General features: G+C 35.0%; 1 protein-coding gene across 1 annotated transcript in view; it reads right to left on the bottom strand.

Annotated features, from left to right (window-relative positions):
• Positions 1-1,162: 1,162 nt before the first annotated feature.
• PLS1 (plastin 1) overlaps positions 1,163-16,057 on the bottom strand; it is a 37,228-nt gene continuing 22,333 nt past the window's right edge. Inside the window, exons 6-16 of the mRNA XM_030456152.1 lie at positions 15,536-15,617; positions 14,132-14,297; positions 13,891-14,033; positions 12,400-12,495; positions 10,720-10,915; positions 5,554-5,632; positions 4,867-4,981; positions 4,322-4,455; positions 3,304-3,427; positions 2,566-2,690; positions 1,163-2,105 (exon numbers count right to left, since the gene is read on the bottom strand). Coding sequence (XP_030312012.1) covers positions 1,970-2,105; positions 2,566-2,690; positions 3,304-3,427; positions 4,322-4,455; positions 4,867-4,981; positions 5,554-5,632; positions 10,720-10,915; positions 12,400-12,495; positions 13,891-14,033; positions 14,132-14,297; positions 15,536-15,617 — 1,396 coding nt within the window. The 3' untranslated portion in view covers positions 1,163-1,969. The remainder of the gene's footprint in view (positions 2,106-2,565; positions 2,691-3,303; positions 3,428-4,321; positions 4,456-4,866; positions 4,982-5,553; positions 5,633-10,719; positions 10,916-12,399; positions 12,496-13,890; positions 14,034-14,131; positions 14,298-15,535; positions 15,618-16,057) is intronic.

Below are 16,057 nucleotides of genomic sequence, written 5' to 3'. Positions count from 1 at the left end.
ATGGCAACGGAGGCCCTGCTCGCCCCGGCGCCGGGTCGCACAGCCCCGAGAGAGGCCGGAGGCGGCTGCGTAGGGCACTCGTTTCCAAGTAACTGTTCAGAACTATCATTCACATTGCTTTTCTGTAAATACTGTCAGAAATGCTTTTTCGCTTTTCATATTAAAATTGTACCTAAACTTGAGACATTTGGTACATTATATACCAGATACAAAATAATTTTTTGTGCATTACTCCAGTGTGATACACTAAGGAAATAGCAAGTTGTTGTTTATCTTTGCAGCAATTAGAGGCACAGAACCATGGTTATACTGACTTTAGCTCAGCTATAGGGATTAATGCAAGCTTAATATCTGACTCACTTGTTTTTTTATTCTTATTCAGAAAAATTTTTTGTTTAGCACTTGCAGTCTTTAAAATGAACACTATTCTGAGAAAGCAATTATTTTCAGGTTTTGTCATCCTTCAACATTTTGTTCCTAGTTAGCTTCTATGTCAAACATTTATGCTTAGAAGCAAGAGACAGCTGCCCCTGAAAACCCACTTCCATTTCACCAAACCAAGTTCGAAGTAAATCTGGACATAAAATAGTGAGCCATGCGATTGTAGCAGATTTTTTTCCTAAAGGTAACAAAACACTACAGCAAGTTTCCACAACATCAACTGTTGCTTTTTTCACTGATATTTACAGAGTAATTTGTCAAGTGCCTGGGCAAGTAAATACCGTACTTTAGAATTGTGTAGCCATAAAGGAAACATTTATTCTTGCAGTATAAAGTAAGCCTCAATTTAGCCTACCTTGAATGAGGATTTAAGAATGATTTGACTCCAAATATTCTTGGGTTTTGCCACACTTAGAACTGTGTTCAGGAGCCAAGAGAAAAAAATAGCAGTTTCATACTTGAAAAAAAAATAACCTTGAATTTTTATTTAGTTTTCTTTTTAATGTTTGGCTTCTGTTAACAACTCTAATAAATGCCAAGCTCCAAAATGTTTGGTTAAAATTTACAGCTGCAGATAAAGGAAAGCAAATACTTACTTTAAAATTATTAAGAATGTTATGGACTTCATCTCATCCAGATAATGCACCAGTGTTTCTAGACTAAACCTCTGCACACACTATATACATTTTAGGAAAAATCAAATGAGTAATCTACTAGGAAATGCAGTACTTAAATTTGAAACCACAACCTGGACTAGCCTGCTTTTTATTTTCTTATACAATATTTTATGAAAAATTTTTAAAAATTAGATGTTTAGTCCAACTACAAAAGCTAAGGCATATACAAATCTAATCATGATGTGATTACTTCTGCTCACTGTTTGCTGTTTTTTCTTAAGAATCAGACTGTAGAAGTTTCTGCTTAGTAACAGAACAAAACTACTACATCTAGTTAAAGATTATTCCCAGATAAAGGTTTCATCAGCTGTATCAGTATTCATTAGTTTCCAGACTTCACTTGTACTCATTGAAGTCAAGACTCTCTTGCTTCAATAGGAGTTAAGCTCTCAGAGAATAAGGCAGGGATAACTTCTGTGCAGTTAGGAGTAATACAGTAGAATTGGAATGCACCTTGAGAACTATATGATTACATGTAAGGAATACTCACAAAAATCAAAGTGTTTCACAGTACGTCCTGAATTAACTATATGCAAAATAATACACATTCTTACAGTGCTAAGGAAACCAATACTCACAAAGCTTGAATAATACCAGTGGTGGTGGTTTGTTTTTTTAAAAGCAATGCAAATCTGTGATGTTCATTTGGTGATGAACATGATCTGAAAACATTACCTATAAATAATGTTATGAAATTGAATACATTTTTAACTAATATAAAATCATTAGTAAAATGTATTTAATGTATTTGTGCATACGAATTTCCTCATTTTATACTACGCTTTAGAACCCTGTAAACTGTGAGGCATTCATCATGCTTAACATGGCAGAAAGTTGTATTATACACGTCTTCATTTTATTTTGTTCAGTCCTCTTCCCATCAAACATGCAAATACTGTCATCACCATTTTTGGCTTCACTTCAACCAGATCATCCGGAAGCGCGTATATACGAGCACCGATCTTTCGAGCAACTGAAATGGCATACCTTGGGAAACAAGAGAAAATATATACTATTATTTTCCTTGCATCTATTAGTGTGCCAATATCAACAGCTTTTAATAGCTGTTCAGTCAGGACTAACACATTACCAGAAAATGGACCTTATTGTGAAGAAAACATATATTAGCAACTGTATTGGTAGATGTTTTGATACTGGTTATCAAATACTTCGTTTTTGTCAAAACCAATATGGATTATCACAGGCTATTAATAAGCCAACTGCTGTGCAGTGGTGGCAGGTCGTACCAGCCATGAATTTCAGTTCATATTTTAAATATACTAGAAAAAAGGTCTAGGATATTACATTTTATAATAGACTGTATTTAAAACAAATCAACCACTATTGGTGTAATCTCTGTAAACGAATCAGTAAATCATTCATTACACAGTGAAGCCATGCATTGTCTGCACTTTAGGAAAACACAAAGCATTCATTTAAAACTTACTTCGCATTATTCAATTTGTCTTGGTAAGAAAGATCCTCTCTCTTGACCATTTCTTGCCGAACTGCCTTAGGTTCAATGGCATCTATTAAGTCTAGGACAGGCAAACTAGTGCTAATTGATTTATCCTAAGAGAAAAGACTTGAAAGATTAGTATAGGAAATTCTTTGATTATTGTGTCTTCACAATTTAAAAACTCTTTACACACATCTTGCATCCCTATTGAAAGAGGGCAGCATGTTTTGTTACCTTATTGTAACATAGGTTTCCACCACACCTCAATGAGGTCAAATGTTCTTTTCCTCAATCAAAATTAGAAGATTCACACTTAGTGAATCACTTATCACTTAATGCTGATATTATTAATACACAAATGGTTTAAATAGCTATTTACATTCCCCAGGTACTTTCATTTTTCTCCTTTTCTTGTAACATACCCAAACATTGGTAACCTTGGACAGAAGCACCTTAGGAAGCTTGACCTATTCTTTTTCTTGTTTTAGGGGGGCTTTTTTTTTGGTGTTTTGTATTGAGTTTTACAGCAGCAATTATAATTTTTTTGTTTTTTATTAAGACTAGAAAAATACTTCTGAAGATTCGCAAGCTGACAAAAATATTTCATTATATAATTATGGTATCTGAGATGAGAGCCACTGTTAAAAGCAAATTGTTAAAAGATTAGGTTAAAAATCCCATATCTGATTATATATGTAAGGAATAAAAGCAAATCAATTTTATTACCTTAAAACTTGCAACTGAAGTTTTCTTATTTGCTCTTGCAAGTGTCTGATTCACCCACTTAATAATAATTTCATCATTTACTTTTTCCCCCTCTCCAAGGTCTGACAGCACATTCAGAGTATATCTTGAAACAAAATGAGAGTCCAAGTTAAAGCAAGTGGTAGAACTTGACTCTGCTAACAGTACAAAGCTACAAGCAAAAGTAATACTTCACTTCAGCACAGTAACAATGCCAAATATTTGTACCCTTACCTTATAAAGTACTCAGTACTTTGAATAACTTTTTTAGTTGTTGCAATAACACTAGTAATAGTGACTTAAATCTACTTCATGTATTTCTTTTACTCAGTACATCATAACTAATTTTAATTTACGAGCTTAAAAGACTCCCTACCAAAGTTACCTTGAAAACTGAATCACTAAAGGCCAAGGAACAAAAAACAGGGAGTGTTTTGGGATACGTGTAAAAAAAAATAACCTGTGGGAAATATTAGTAATAAAATACTCTACTGAAATTGGTTTTTAATATATTTTTCCCTACTCACCATAATAGTATGATTGATTTTATGACAGTTACATTACTATAGCTGTGATGGCCTAAAAATTACTTCCCATTTTAATTTCTACAGTATACATCATCTCTTCCTATTTCTCTTTTTAGATTTTACAGATATTTAAATTATTCTCTACTTATGGAAAGATTTATGGAATTAACATGGAATAAGTTCTTCATTTTTTATTTGCTTCAGGATTTATAATTTTAATCAGGTTTTAGCATACAAGGTTTTAATTGTCTATAAATCAATGCATACACTTACACAGTATTGTGGTTTTAATCGCTACACATTATGTAAAACCACAAAATCATAGAAGTTAATTTTAGAGTAGAGACATAATTAGAGATAGCACTCTAAAATATCTGCTGGATGAACTGAAGTTTTGTCTTAATATATAGAGGCACACATACACACGTGCACAGATACATATACACATCTATTGTATACTGTACCTAACTTACCTTCTCATCAGCTGCCATATCAAAGCCAAAGTCAGAGTGGGATTACCCTCATTTAGATCATGTCCAGCTATACCAACCAGTGAGAACTTGGCTGTTGTCTTCCCAAGTTCTACTGCATAATTGCAATTCTCAATCTAAAAAGAAATGTGTGCAAAATGAAGACACCTTAGTATCTCTATAAGGCAGACTTATGATTTATGCATGTTTTGAATTACTTTGGCTATGTTACCCATGGTAAGATGTGCAACTAGGAATAGATTTCTAGTCTTTTACACTCTGATTAAAGTAACACAGTTTTTACTACAAATGCAAGATTCCAATGATAATCTTTCCATGATATTTCCTCCTCTACCTCCTCTAAATTTCTGGCTTCATAATGGCCACAGAATTGAAAGCTTGGATAATATCTGGAAGTTATTTTTATCTTTCCCTTCCCTGCTTCCAAGACTGTCTCAGTAGACACATCTAGACAACCCAGATTACTACAAACAGCACAATAGGAGACAGTGAATCTGGACTATATGACAGAGAGAGTAACAACCCACCTTTTTCATGTTACCACCCAGTAATGGGTAAGGAGGTTTGTTGACGTGGCTCCAGTCAACCGGCACACGAGTCATATCATACAATTGGAAGATTATTAAAGCATCGGAGAGGTCACTAAACCAGATTAAAACAATGGTTTTTAGTACTAAATCTCATAATTACAATGAAAATGTTAAGTATGTGCAACATCTTGAAGCGTAATTAAATTGATGAAAAGCTACAGTCACATAAATAAAAACTCATATCATTTTGTGGAGTAACTGATCTGTACCCTAATGTTTGATTTCTGTAATTATTGACATTAAAATTGTACATTTGATTTCATTATTTTCACAAATCTCAGTGACCTAAGCACAGCCACTGTGGTTGGTTTTAGCAACTTCAATTCAGAAACTGCATTTATAAGGTAGCCATAGAATAAACACGTAGCCAAAAAATTAATTTATTTATATAGTTTTAGTCTCTCCAGTGTCAAGGTTTCCAAAATGCTAAACAGTCATGCTTCATCTGCACATACGGACGTGTTTTGCTGAAGAATAATCAGAACCAACATAACAACCCCATTGGGTTTTTTTTTGTTTTGTGTTTGGTTGGCTTGTTGGTTTTTGTTGTTTTTTTGTTTGGTGTTAGGTTTGGTGTTTTGTTTTTTTCTTTTAGCTTGTTTTTTTTGTTTAAAAAAGCCTTACCTGTATAAATGATTAACATACGGGCTTACACCCAGCGAGTTCATCCAGTTTCTGAAAGTCCTTTCTTCATTACTTTCTCCTATGATGACAAAGAGAGTTCTAGTTAAGTTTTTTGATAAATAATTTTATAAACAAATGTAATTAATTATCAACATTTAAATTACTCTTGTCCCCATGCCTCCCAATTCCCCCCCAAAACCAAAAATGTCTTCTGGACAGTGAAGCAAGGAAACGCTCTCAAATTTAGAGTCCCTCGCTTTTGGGCATAAGGGTCAGAGGCACTACTACTATTAGACTACATTTCTTTGTGTAAATACGATTTGATAGAATACAGAAATAGTCTGCTGGTTATATTTTAACTAGTTAAAATATCATGGAGAAAATAGTGATTGCTAATAAAAACTTCCAAAAACAAAACCAGTGGAAATGGTATTCAACAGTATCTTTAAGTCTACTCAAAATGGCATATTTTTATTAAAAGTTAGTAATAGTACACTTAGAATCATAGAATGGCTTGGCTAGGGTTGCAAGGGACCTTAAAGATCATCTACACACAACCCCCCTCCATTGGCTTATTGCAATCGCATCCAACTCCAGAAACTACAGCTCCACTTCTCTCCTCACAGAAGTTCCCAGTATTAATTAGTAAAGGTCCTCCCCAAAGCAAAAGAACTTAGCTTTTTAGTCATTAACACTGCAGGCTTAACAACCCAGCATTGTATTGCTTAAATTGGTGAAGCTCTTTACACTGCCAAGGGGGGCAGTTATATTCACAGTTTCCTCTAGCAGCTCTGCTTATGAGAAATGTAGAAAATTCAGTAAGAAGAAAACTAAAACCCCCACACCATTTACTGTCCTGACTTAAATTTGTTTTTATGTATTTTAATAATGAGTTCCTAATCTAATGCTTTATATGTAAAGTTACAATGTATACTAGTTTAATTTTCTACATTCAGCATGACCTAAATTTAGCAATGTTATCTGTGACCAAATGTGTGTGATTCGGTGCTGCATAAGCTCTTCTCTCTTACATCAAAGAAGAGCATTTAAGACAATATTTAGCTTAAATATGCAAACTTGGAATAACCTCACCACTTCATTCCCCTGGGCTTATAATCCATAGTTAAGAGAACAGGACATTTAAGAGGAGAAAAAAACAATGAAAGATTTCTCAGGCCTAAACAATGTAAAAATCCAGATAATAATTTTCTTTGCTTTTTTCATTTATTCCTTATAGGATAAGGGTACCAATTTTGTCTAATGAGGTTTATGTACCATGAAGACTGTCTGACTTAGTACTGCAGTTCTATGTTGACTGTAGGATAATGCTTTTGCAAAATAAAACTATTGTATAAGCATTTATCATTAGAATCAAAAGAAAACCTCTTGAATATTCCTTTTTTCCATTTAACAGACCTATGTCACAAATTCAATTTTTAGATAAAGGTCACAGTTTTTATCTAGGTCTCTTCCCCTTTTTATACAGAGAGCTCTAGACTTCAAAATACATTTACAAAAAAATACATTCAGAAATTTCAGCTGTGGTTGACATTTACATTTTTTCAAAGATAGATTTTATATCAAAAATTTCATCCAGTTTACCAGTTACTTCCCTTTCCAATTATTATGAAACAGATTAAATTCAGCTTACTGATATATTTCCTTCCTAAATTTTAAGCCCTTACATATGCAATTCAAACTAGTATTAATTTCAACGATTTACTTGTAAAAATAACCAGTCACTGATGAATATATGTTGAAACAAAGAAAACCTGTGTAAAGTCTTCAAGTAGTCAGATTTGTTTCATGTATTTCTTCCCACAACAAAATTTAAAAGACAAAAAAAATCATTTTATGACAAAGTTATTAAAAACATCAATGTCTTCCCATAAAAAAGCTACAATCAAAATAAAAGCATGGAATATAATATGAAAAATATTAAAAGGTTATAGTATTTTGAAGCAACTCCTTTTTTGCTTTTTTTTCTTACATTTTTAGGCTGAGCTTTCAAGTTGGTTTGCAATACCTAAAATACTGACTGAAAAGTGCTGCTAAGAACACTTGTTCACTGCAAAGACAGTAACAAGATTTTTTTTCATGAACTCTTACTAAACAAAGCACAGCTACCAAAACAGATAATCAGAAACTGCAATCAGATTGAGAATTTTAAAATGCATGCTTAACACCCTTGAAAGAATCCAAAGGAGCCCATCAGGAACAAGAGCATGCAAGTGGGGCAGCACCCTTTTGGACAGCAGGAATCCAGGAGCTTAATACAGCATACTGTATTTAATATGCCACTCTAAACAGATCCCTTTATCACACAACAATAAGTGTTGGTAAGCTTTACAGATGGCTGAGAACTGACCAAATTTTTGCCTATATTCTTCTATTTAAAATATACCTTGTGATCCTATCAGAAGCATATCTTCTGCTGAGTGGTGCAGCAGATAGCCAAAATCATTGGAAAACTGCAGAAAGGGGGCAGAGCTACACAAAAGAGAGAGGAGCAAATTTGGTAGCATCCTTTGTATATATTGCCATCTCTTTCTTTGAGATTACAGCATGGAACTGAGTGGGGAGCAGCCACTGGGATGGAGTAAGGAATCCATAGGGCTCCAAATACCTACAGTTCTGTCTGAAAGACAGAGAGCTCAAGATGCAATTTGTAACCCAAGTTTAGCTGGGCTAAGTGCCAGTAGTTAACCCTCTCATGGTAACAGCCTTAAAGGCTGCCAGTGAACTAAGCAACAGCAGCAGAGGACACCTACACCGGAGGAAAAGTAGGTGGACAAAAATCTCTCATCTTCCTCCTCCCAAAAATTCAGCTTTCTGTGTGACTTGGACTCCAAACTCTGCTGCCTTCCCCAAAAGTGAGAGGTTCCTCAGAGCAGCAGCAACACCCAGTCATGCACTGACTGAGGTCAGGACTCCCCGCTCCATCCCACATAATACCAAACATTCATTTTGCTACGGCAGTATCTCTGAGGGATATGCTATCTGTTCTGAAGGGCACATCATCATACTTCTTAAGCACTGTCAGAGAAAAAGGCAGTTTATTCACATGGTGTTTGTTAGCTTAAGCCAAAGAACAGCCACATCATACTGTTAAGGTGGAACAGTCACTGAAAAGATGGAATTTAAGCAGGGAAATAAAGGCTTTCAGGAAGTTCTGCTCACCTGCACATGTCTAGAGCTTTATAACTTGGTTTTGGGAAAGCCCCTATAGGTTAAACCCACAGAAAGAACTATTTGGCATTGACTTATTCCAAGTCTTACCCTCATTTTATATGCATCAAGTTAGACCTGTGTGGGTTTTTTCTGCTCTTTTACTTATGACGGCATATTAAAAAGATAGAAAAATACAAGAGCAATGCAAAAATCAACCAGCAAAGGACAGAGATGATTAAACACTAGAAAAAAAGAACAACTGCAGAATAAAAATTTATGGAGTACAGAAAAGTACTAAATACAGTACCTACATTAGGAGGGGTCAAATCTGGATTTCATGAAGCAAAATAGGAAAGCATTACAAATTATAAGTCAGATTTCAACAGATAATCTATGATGAAACTATAAAGAAATGCATGTCTTTTATTTTATATCACTACCTTGAGAAAACATCAGTAAACACACAATTTTCAGAAAAAAATAAAACAATTGAACAGAAAACCACATTAGCAACATCATCTTTTGGCTGAAATAGCTATTTTGATGATTTGACATGACACCACAGGAGTTATTACTTAGGGGCATAGAAAAGTAATCTACTTGCCTTTGAACAGATAACATGGGCATGATTATCCATCTCTTAAATGTATAGTATAAATAAGCTAAATTTGGTCCATATTAATACATAATCGTAATCTATCATTCAGGTGACTTCAACTTTTTACTAAATGTTTTAGCTGAGACCTTCATGTTATCTGAATATTTTAGGAAATTTCTGAAAGTATTTCAGCTGGTTTTTGCCATGCCAGTGAAAACTCGATTCCTAAATTTGACCAACTTTAAAGTATTTTGAATCATGCCTGCAACTTCATGTTCAGAACAGAGAAGCTGGAGATATACTGCCTCTACACAGCTTCTGTATCCATTTCCAATAAGTTTTCTAACAAAATTTCAGCAGAGGAAGAGCAGGCCTTTCCTTCAATCATTTGTACTGGACTGCAGGGACTGCTGGGACTAGGGATATCACAGCTGAAAAGAGCAGTCTGCTTCCCATGCTCTGAAACCTCTAACACAGCTGGCACTTGACTGAAACTAGAGCAGGCAGTCAAACAGGAATGGTCTGAGGGATACAAGATTTGTGACATAAGGATGCAGCAGAGCAGATAAATTATGAAAAGAGGAGGAGGAAAGGAAGATAGACTCACCTAGATGGAAAGGAAACCTGATAGGAACATTAAGAGGAAGGCAGGAGTAGGCAGTGCAGAGGAATGTGTGAACAATTGCTGATGATTCTCCCGAGTGCGGCACCCCTGATTCTCACCATTCCTTTGAGATCAGTGAACAACTGAAATACACTGGCAGGAGCCATTTCATTATCCTAGATTAGCTGGTCCACAGAAAGGGTAACAGCCAAAGATGGCTACCAATTATCCTTTAACATTAGGGATGAACTGTACAATTAAAATCCAAACTTCTTGATATGCTAGAATCTATGTGGTTTGCTGATGCAATAGATTAACAGAGGCTGCTAAAACACAAGTCTTTTTTAAAAATGTTTCCCATTTTAAAAGGCAACAAACTAATACACATATATATCATAAAAACAATATATGAAAAGTCTTTAAAAAGACTATTGTTGCATAGTATACCACTGCAAATGAGGGAAAGCTAGAATTTGTGCATCAGCTAAAATATTAATGCTATGGAAAGAAGCAAAGGAAACTGGAACAGCAGTAAAAGAAGAGTTTTTGATCCTAAAAATCAATGATGGAAGGCTTCTCAGGAATAGGTTTTGGCCAGGCTAAGACAAATGAATGATATTCACAGCAACAGGGATTTCTACTACAAGCTGATATTGAAAGCTTGTGAGAGAGCTCCATATGCTGGTGTCAACACAAGCACCATCACACAGGGTTTCTACACCACAACCTAGAAGGAATACTTAAATAGACATCACTAATGTCATCATGTCCTCATGCTTATCAAGTTGAGTACCTTCTAATAAATTGATGTCGTATGATGAACTGTCAGGCCTGTGTAGGGCTGGATATGTGTTAAAGAGATTTGCAACAAAAGCCAAATTGAGTTTAGGGTTGCCTGCAACCACATCAGCTGGAGTTACGAACTGCCTGCAGCCCAATTTATCTGCCTGTTGGAGCATGTATTCAGCCCTCCTCAAATCATTTTTATCCTAAAAGAAAAAAAAAAAAACAATCATCATGAATACCAACATATTTCCATTCTTTACTGAATCTTGTTTGGCTTATCTTTAAAAGACCCATAGCAGTCTCTCCTTCATTCCCCCAATATCTAAGCTAGCTCTTACAGTCTGTGACAATTCTCGTCTTTCTTCCACTTTGTATTTTGTTTCTGATGGTGCCTGTATAGCATTCCTCATGAATTACAGCAGTAGCAGCCAGAGGTGTAGTGGTTATATTTCTGTTTTCACACTGCTGATGCCCACACTGCATATTCTACTCCATGTACAACAGGTTTACCTTTTCTTTAAAGCAGTATTCTTAAGCACAATGATTTAGGTGCCCAAAACCCTCAATAAGTGTATGAATGCTCCAGAATGTGATAATGCACTACCATGCTTTCCTTTTCAAATTTTTGCTTCTGAATCATCTTTAGTCATTAACCTATGTTGTTTATTTTATTTGGCCTATTAATCTACGTAGAATAAATCAGTCTTCAAAACAATATAGCACATACTTTCTGCCTCCATTCTGCATAACAGTTGGAATTACTATTTAACAGGATGTGAGTTAGTAACTGAATTACTGTTAGAATTGAATGACAGTGGGTACACTCAACCTTGCTCCAAAACAAGTTGTTACATGTTATTGATACTTGTTAATAACATTACAGAACACAATCATATGAGCTATGGAAAATGACAAGAATAAACTAGCTAGTACCTTTCTCACTACCAAAAAACCCCAAACCAAAAGCCAACAAAAAAACCAGAGCTTTCCTCATGAAGGGCTGGGGAAGACTAAAACTTGCATGCAAAACAAGTTCACATGTGTTCTTTCATTATTAAACTTATTGTGAAGATGCTGTTTAAGATTCTGATCGATATTTAAGTACTCCTGTCTTAGACAGTAAGTTCAGTTTTGTAACAAATGTATTCTCAGAATAACCCAGTGAGCATTAAGTTGCAGCTTAACAAAAAGTGTTTTCACATCTACTGGGGCTGGTTTTAGACCTATCCCTCCACAGCTTAAAGCCTGATGGTTGCCACAGTTGCCTTTGCTGCTGGTTACTGGAAGGCTTCACATGCAATTTCTGAATGCTATTTGATTTAAGGAAGGACCACAAGGTTTTTCAAGTCAGCTCACTCTGTCTGAATTCCAGAAGAGCGGAACTGAAGCAGGATGTTGTATTATTCATGTTGGAGTACCCAACTGAAAATAAACAGACACTACTCCAGGTAAAACATAGCTCCAAATTTTAGACTGTAGGATGCATTATCCAGTTTCAGTGGTGCACTGGAACTTTACTCAAGTTTTTACTTATTTAAGCTTTTATAACATTAAGGAATCTGACTGAGCTTTTGTATACATTACAAAAGCAAGTGGAGATTCTGGGAAAACCTTGTTATCTGTATGTTGATACACACATAGAGGTCTCAAATAACACCAGTCTGTTTTTACATTTCTGGATACTTACATGAAATCCTGAAAAGTCAATTTTAATGGGCAATTTATCAAGGCCATCTCCTTTGGGTGCAATCTGATTTAACAGTTGGTAGTATGCTCTTGAATCCTAAAACAAGCAGTGTAACATATTAAAAAAAGCAACTATGCAGCCTTTCATAGCCATTTACTGCAATTTACTCCAATTCAAAAGCCACAGGAATAAAAACTACGGCACCCTAATTTCAGTGAATATGGATAAGGTACTGCAGCCATTTTATTATAGTATTTCACATATAACTTACTTACCCAGAGGACACAATAAAGGAACGTCTGCTAATTGCTTTGGACATTGTTAAATTTATTCTGCTGGATGAACTAGGAAGGTGTAGTTAAAATACTTAAGGCAAAATTATATAGCTTACACATAAAAAAATATTAATATAGATCTTATTTTTAGTGTTGGTATTTTATTCCATCACTACCTTTTTCAAAGAGTTTTATTAAATTTTTTTGAATTAAAAATGAAAGCAAATTTCCTCTTTTGGGATTAATCTATAGTGACAAAAGAAATACTTATCTGACATAATTTTCAATATGCTTCTGAGTTTTTTACCCACTAAAACTAGTAAACTAAATCAACAGTCTGCTACATTTAGAATAATTTTATAATACTTCTTTTAAGCAGCAAGTATTTTTTACCATGGGGGTAGTTTTCATATATAACCCTACTTAAAGATTTGTTTTACTAATAACTTTCTTGGTGGCATAGATAACTAGCTATTAATGGCATGAAGAAAGACTATCACCTCAGGGAATCAGCTGCATTTACTACAGTACTCTGCATGCCTCACACAGAATGACTAAAGGAGAAAGAATTCTGCAGATCTGTCATCTGCCTCAAGTAATCAGCATGCCTTTCATTCTCCTTGTGTCAATGAACTGTCTCACCAGCAAAGCACAGTGATTGAGAGGAGCTACTCCCTCCTTGGACCGGGAATTAGTAGCTACTCCAGACAGCCCTCTGAGTAACTGTTCTTTCCTCGAGAGGTTCCCATACTCTTCTGTAGAATGTTATGTGTAAAGGGTGCAAAGAGAAATCACCATTAGCAAATATGCACTGAGAGGAGATAGAAAGCAATACAACTCTTCCTTAAAACAACAAAAGAAAGAAAAGATGGCTTTCAGTAGACCCAGGAGCAGGGAAGGATAGATAGAAAAAAACAAGTTTGTTATCAGAGTTACTTAGGACAATTTGCACTATCTGAGAACATAAGAACTTCCCTGATCATTAAGTTGTTTACAATGTTTGCATTACACTGGAATGTAAGAATTCATGGTATGAGCAACTGAATAGGGAAGAAGAGATCAAAATGATGTTCTTTTAGTGTTGAAAAATGGAAGATGAACCTATAGCTAAAAAAAGCAGACTACTACTTTTCTCAATACTTCCAATATGGCTCACTTGTTTCTATGAACAGTGTACATACCATTACATTCAAATATCAGAGTCAGAACTACATACCTTAATGTCTTGGCTGAAGTTACTGATTTTCTGCCACCCTGCATTGCTCAGATGGTAGTTCACCCAGCGTAGCAAGAGTTCTTCTGGGGAAAGCTTCATTAACTGATCTAGTTCTTCCCCTTCATTTAGCAAAGCAATAAGAGCTGGAAGCAAGTTTGAAAGAAAACTGAAATCATTGCTATTGTGATCTCAGTTAATTCCAAACTGCAGAGAGCCATACCTGGCATTGCTATACTCTTACCTTCATTTCTGGAGATCTCAATATCAGCAAAAAGACCAACTTTAATGATCTGCCACAAAAGTCCCAATACCAAATGTGGTCTTCCCTCTTGCAAATCTTGTGATCCAATATTGACAACTGTACAGCCAATAGCAGATGCCGAGTTCAGAGCCAGGTTAAGATTCTCCTGTTTGGAATATCATTGTTTAACAAATGTATGAAGTTGTGATTCCTAGTAAATTTAATAATATTCAATATTGCAAGTTTCAGATATGATCAGAAATAATGCATTAGTTCAGTGGTTCCAAGTGGAAAAATGGCACTCTGGGGAGCTTTTCTGAATAATCATAGATCTTAGAAAAATTCATTGGAAAACATTATTTACAGTGTTAAATATGGATGCACCAAAAAATCATGGATCACCCTCAGCAGTCTGGATTGCTGAGGAATACCCAAATCAGAATATTTTTCTAACTCATAAATATCACATGCACAAAAAATCGAGCTCAAAATACCAGGGGCCAGTTTCTGTAGAAAAAACTACACATATGGAATTTTTCCTTATGCAGGAGGCTACTTATATCTCTATCAGCTCTTGAATCTTACACAAGCTGACACATTTTATTCAAGCAACTGTAACACTGTAAATGGACACGCATCATTAGAAAATCATAATTCAAGGTCCTGACACTGGAAGTCAAGATAATGACTGTTACAAATTAAACATTCCAATAAAAAACTGATAGCTCTTGTAAATTTTACTCTTTTCTTTTGTCATATTTTATCTGTCTACAGACAGCATAAACACACATGGTATAATTTTTAGACACAGCATCTTTAAATAACTACAGATTACAAATCCCACTTGGGAGATTTGGACCATTATATGTTTTAACTTTTCATACATTATGTCAGCACCTGAAATAAGAAGTCTGCCAGTCAACTGAAGTTTTTAATCAGGATTTTTTTCTTTCCTCATTAAACTGGTAACTTAGAGATCTACTTCCCTCTTCCAGATCTGTCTTCTTGTGTCCAAACTAAGGTCTTAGTAATTGTTTCTCTCAAATAATTTAATGACTTCATCCACAATTAAAAATAAAGATGATCTTCTTTCTAATCCACTCTCCACCACTGAAAATCTATCATCCTACTATACAGCCATACAGATACTTTCTGCATTGCTACAACATAACCTGCCAACCTCCCTGAAGTGAGAATGGGAACAGTGAAAATGGAAAGACGTAAGGAAAGCACAAAAAATACAAGTTGTCCTGTACATCATCTAAGAAACAGAGCCTATTACCAAAATGGGCTTTGACATTTTTTAATACACAGAACTTTTTTTTTCTCCACTGTCATTAAAACAAATCTGAAAAATATTTTATGTTTTCATGTGAGGCAAGTTCCTGTCTGTGCAGTACTTACAGAAATAGTGAAAGGAGTGAGTTTCTTCTTATTAATAGCCCTTTCATCAATTGTATCTGGTTGTGAAAAGTTGATCATTTTGCTAAGGAAGAGAAGTCAGAGGTTACTCAAACTGCTATTTCTCAGCAAATATAAACTAACAAATTAAACCAGCTGTAAATATTCCTGATATTTAAAAATATGCTCTAAGTCTCTTCTCCATGTCGAGTAATTGCACCTTCATCCACAAATCTCCAGATGATATGTAACCTTAGGAAACTTAAGCAGTTGAGTTTTATGCTTAAGTTCACACCAACCCAAATAAGCTACATCCTTGATCATGTGGTGTATGTCTAAGTACTAGAGGTGTACTTTAAGTCGAAACTTACAGCAGACAAAAGTTGAGTGACCTACTACCTACTACTATGTTCTGCCATGGATTTAACTCTTACTTCTGTTCCTCCTGCCCTATAATTTAGTAACTAAAACTAGTAACTTTTAAAATTACTGGGAATAGCTAAGTTTCCTAATTATTTCTGCTAA

Source organism: Calypte anna, chromosome 9 (genome assembly GCF_003957555.1).
Source record: "Calypte anna isolate BGI_N300 chromosome 9, bCalAnn1_v1.p, whole genome shotgun sequence".
Taxonomy (NCBI): Eukaryota; Metazoa; Chordata; class Aves; order Apodiformes; family Trochilidae; genus Calypte; species Calypte anna.
The sequence above is the reverse complement of the archived record's forward strand: the minus strand, read 5'-3'. Positions and strand labels throughout refer to the sequence as shown.